The sequence below is a fragment of the Primulina huaijiensis genome, unplaced genomic scaffold (genome assembly GCF_012295235.1).
Source record: "Primulina huaijiensis isolate GDHJ02 unplaced genomic scaffold, ASM1229523v2 scaffold39593, whole genome shotgun sequence".
Taxonomy (NCBI): domain Eukaryota; kingdom Viridiplantae; phylum Streptophyta; class Magnoliopsida; order Lamiales; family Gesneriaceae; genus Primulina; species Primulina huaijiensis.
This window is the reverse complement of record NW_027359322.1, coordinates 1-5088: the sequence shown is the minus strand read 5'-3', so window position 1 is coordinate 5088 and position 5088 is coordinate 1. Positions and strand designations below refer to the sequence as shown.

General features: G+C 34.8%; 1 protein-coding gene across 1 annotated transcript; it reads left to right on the top strand.

Moving 5' to 3' along the window:
* Nucleotides 1–1260: 1260 nt before the first annotated feature.
* On the top strand, nt 1261–3915 carry LOC140969035 (uncharacterized). Its single transcript, XM_073430250.1, has 3 exons — nt 1261–1826; nt 2125–2231; nt 3125–3915. The coding sequence occupies exons 1-3, from the start codon at nt 1398–1400 to the stop codon at nt 3837–3839; spliced, it is 1251 nt and encodes a 416-aa protein (XP_073286351.1). The 5' UTR covers nt 1261–1397; the 3' UTR covers nt 3840–3915.
* The last annotated feature ends 1173 nt before the right edge of the window (nt 3916–5088 follow it).

Here is a 5088-nt window from a genome sequence, read left to right as displayed (position 1 = left end):
TTATTTTTTGTGCTAGTATTATATTAAACGTCATGTGAAAGGTTATATGTGTTGGTATGTAGGGATGTAAATGAACCAAATCGTTTGCGAGTTATTCAGAGTTCGGATCGATAAAAAGCTCGTTTGAATTCGTTTGTTAATCAAGTCAAGCTCAAGCTCGATTTCGAGCTCGAAAATTTAATCAAATTTAGCTCAAGCCTAGAGATATTCGGCTCATGAGCTCGCAAACATGTTCGATAATAGGCTCGCAAACATGTTCAATAATAGGCTCGTGAGCTCGAGCTCGACTCGTTTAAGTTGCTCGCAAGCTCGAGCTCGAACTTGACTCCTTTGTTGAGTTAACAAATAAAAATATTAATATTATTGTCAATGGAAGGAATTGAACACAAAACAAAGTTGAAAAAAAGATGAATTTACACCACATAGTCACAATTATATTTTTTTATCTCAATTGCATATCATTATACTAAAATGTTTTTTAAAATATAATAAATTAATAGAAATACACCAATTTATTAGTTTTTCTCCAAAAAATTTACATCACCTAGTCATATACACGTTGAGTAACTTTACAATTATTATTAATATTGTGGTATCAGTATATGACGAATATTTGTTATATGGATGCTAGGTGTATTATTTTGGGATGTTCAATAATATACCGAGTTTATGTTTTTTTAGTTATTATTTTTGTCATTTTGGTTATTTATAAATGAATTTACATTTTTATGTCTGATTTAAAATTATTTCATAGATATATTTAATTTTTAACAAGCTCAAACTCGAGCTCAATTTTATACTTTACGAGCTAAGAAACGAGCCGAGCTCAAGTCAGTCTTGTTAAATATGATAAACGAGCTTTTTACGAGCCGAACTCGAGCTTTTCCTGAGTTTAGTAATTTCAAGACAAATCGAACTCGAGCCTGAAAATATAAGCTCGAATCAAGCTCGAGCAATCTTAAACGAGCCAATCTCAAGCCTAATACTGTTTGGTTTAGTTTGAATCGGCTCGAGCATCAAACAATTTTAAACAAACCAAACTCAAGCGTAATATTGTTTTTTTTGGTTTGATTTGATTTGAATCGTTTACATCTATGTTGGTATGTCCTCTTTTTCTTTACTTTTTTATACCCCTTTTTTTGTTTTCCCCCCTCGAATTTCTGCATTTACTAGTTTGGCTTCTGTATTTTTTTTCATTTTATTATTTGTTTATTTTCGGGAACCATGTAATGATTTTTTAAAAGCTGAATTAACGGTCGGGTCAATATGACCCTCCACCAAAACCAAAAAACCCTCCACTGCCCTATTTCCCAAGGCCAATATTATTTCAAGCACCTCCCAAAACCCACGGCGGCGATGGATCAATCCGCTTCCGCCGCCGCTGCCAACCTTTTCCCATGAGAATCAAATTTGGATCACGTCTGATCCAGCTCTACTTCAACCCTGACCCGAAACTGAATCCTCTCATCCCGTTCATGGCTGCCCAATCTCAACCCCTCTCTACACAATCCTTCCCCACCATTGAAGAAGACGATACTCTCTGCTCGTCAGAAGCTTCAGTTATTCCTACAGAGAAAGAATCTGCTCCTTTGGGTGATCCAAATGGGTACTTGACCGGTGAGGCCCACATCGAGAGGGCCTGGTCCCATGGGAAGAAATTGGGCTGCCCCAAGCTCCTGGTGGCCCCCATGGTGGACAACTCGGAGCTGCCCTTTCGTCTTCTCTGCCGTAAGTACGGCGCTCAAGCTGCCTACACTCCAATGCTTCACTCTAGAATTTTCAGTGAAAACCAAAAGTATCGGGCAGAAGAATTTACGACCTGTAAGGTATATGTCGGTTCCAGTTTCAATCATCGGTTCTTTTAGCTTGTACGTAGCCCGTATGTCACGAGAAATTTGCTCATTTGATACGAACTCGCGGCTGATATATTCCAGAAACAGGCCGATTCAGCAGAGCACGAACAGGGGTACTAGGGATTCAATTGAATAAAAATCACATTGTACTTTTGAGTATAAATCTCCGTAAACATAATTATATGAATTAATTTCTTGGTCTCCCTTGAATGGAAATGGGCCACATGTTATCTAATGTTTGCATTTGACTCGATTTTGTTTGAAATGGCAGGAGGATAGGCCGCTGTTTGTGCAATTCTGCGCTAATGATCCGGATGTTTTGCTGGAGGCAGCACGGAGAGTGGAGCCTTACTGTGATTATGTCGACATCAATTTTGGGTATTTGTTTCTCAAGTTTTCACTTGCTTAACATTACACTGTTTTTATTATTCTTTTTATTAAATGTTGTGTTGTGTCTGAATATATATGCTTAGTTTAAAATCCATTTGTTTTTAGTTCTTGATATGAAATAGCAATTATTTTATTGGAAAACAACATTATCAAGCTTCTTGATTTTATTTATTTATTTTGTTCAAAATATTATGTAACATAAACATGGATGAAGGAACTAGATTTATGATTTTATTATTTTGGATGACAAAACAGTAATTTCAGTTACATGTTATTTATTTATGTAAAAGCTGTGGAAACCCACATACTAGTAAATACTGTCATAAAAGTATGTTTGAAGTTCCCTTTCCATGAAATCAAAAGAAATTTCGGTCACTTGGAGTTACAACAGATTAGAAATTAGATCGTGGATAGGCTTGCTTGAACTTATCTACTCAAATGTTGCCTCACTATACATATCAAGGCAAGGCTTTGTTTTAATATCCTTCAACACTTTATAACGTTTATCTGTCATGGAAGATGTAGCCTGTCCTCTTGTTTGTCTTCCAACAATCTTTATCCTCAAGCAGCCATTTTTCTTTTAAATTTTGAGTTATCTGCCGGACTCTTTTCTTGAATCTTGCTCTCTGTTTGTGACTTCTGGTTGAATTATTTGGGATATTTATGAAAATCTCGAGTGATTCTCTTTGATATTGTAAATTATTGAACTGCTTCATTGGCTTTCTTATCTGGAACATGGAAAACCTCATCGAGCCACCCAGTTGGTGTACATATTTATGAACACCTGAGTGAATCACTTTGTTGGTGTACATGATTGAACTGCTTCTTGGCATTCTTATCTGGGATAGAGTTGATCGCAATTTGTTCAATTCCTTATGCAGTTGTCCCCAACGTATTGCAAGGCGGGGGAATTATGGCGCTTTCCTCATGGATAATCTTCCTCTTGTAAGGTCCCTAGTTGAAAAATTGTCTAAAAACCTTAACGTTCTGGTGTCATGCAAAATTCGAATATTTCCAGATTTGCAAGATACCATTAATTATGCCAAAATGCTGGAGGATGCTGGTTGTTCTCTTTTAGCTGTACATGGAAGAACAAGAGATGAAAAGGATGGAAAGAAATTCAGGGCTAACTGGAATGCCGTCAGAGCGGTTAGAGATGTGGTTAGAATTCCTGTCCTTGCCAATGGAAATATACGCCACGTGGATGACGCCTGGCAGTGTATTGAAGAGACTGGTGTCGAAGGGGTACTTTCAGCGGAGTCTCTTCTCGAGAATCCAGCTCTGTGTAGTGGATATCGAACTGCAGAATGGGTACATGAGAATGAAGAAAATACTCAAGAAGGGAAACTGGACCAAGGTGATCTGTTGGTGGAATATTTGAAGTTCTGTGAGAAATATCCGGTTCCATGGCGTATGGTTCGTTCACACGTACACAAGATGTTGGGAGACTGGTTCAGACTTCATCCAAATGTAAGAAACGATCTTAATTCACAGCACAAGCTCACGTTTGAATTTCTTTATGACATCGTGAACCGACTTAGAGAACTTGGTGTTCAGATGCCTCTTAAATTATCTGGAAATGGTAGTTCAGTATAATTGTTGGGTTCTTGTTAGGTTATATTGATATTTATGTGATTTTACAAGTTGATTGTAGAATCCAAAGTTGGATTTCTTTCCTATTTTAATCGCTGTTCCTTTTTTCGAGTCCTTAATTTTACAATCCAAAGTCGGAAAGCCGTAGGAACTATTATTTTAATAAATTCTAAACATAATTAAGATGCCGACTCAATATCTCTTTCGAAAAATAGAATCTTTACGTCTCCTCCTGGCCGTAGCCCAAGAAATCCTCGGGCCCTTGTTGTCAACGAAAGTCTAAATTTTTTACTAAAAAATATATACATAGTCATTGAGTATACTCATTTTCCCTTGTCTTTGTTATAGCACTTACTTTATGTCAAAATCATTTTGTTGTTTCACACGTGAACCAAATAGTTCGATGTATTTATTTTGAGACAAAATTGAGGCAACTAAAAAAAAGTATAAATTAAGTAATTAAATATATATTTTGTTTTATTATGAAACATTAACAAAACATTCCAATTGTGTGAGCTTTTTTATTCGGTAATTTGAATTCTAATTATAGGAAATTTTGTGTAGGAGATATATATCAACACCCGTTTCTAGAAAATAATAATATTTTTTCCCTTAAATGTTTTAAAAAAATTGAAAACCGAAAAAGAACATAAACCGAAACTTGCATAGAATTTGATACATATGTTTTCATTAAGATTAAACACCCACCACTTTAAAGGTCCAAAAAAAAGTGGTGGTAAATCTTTCAACTTTACATCATTGTGTAAGCTTTTGGAACAAAAGAGCACTTTAAGTGGGATGTATTCAATTATGAGATTTAATGACTTTCATTGACTTTTTTTTAAATGATAGATTTTCGTGGATTTGGTAGATTTTTATCGACTTTTATAGAATCTCACAAATTTGTAAACAGAATTTCATAGACTTTTGCAGATTTGCAACAAACCATTTTCATTACAAATTTCTAATTGATACAAATTTAAAATAGTTTATAAAATCCATTCCAAATAATTTTAATTTAATATAATCTGTAATTTTTACACAAAATATCAAGATTAATACTAAATTAATAAGCACATAAAGTGTGCAGATTACTAATAGTTATAACATATGTCCGTATTGATGATTTAAGAGTTTTTTTTTCAAAAAAATTATTTAGGTGTTAGCATTCATACATAACAATTGATATATGAAGCATACCAATTATTTTTCCCCGAATATCCCTTCACTACACTACTCGTATTCTTATGGC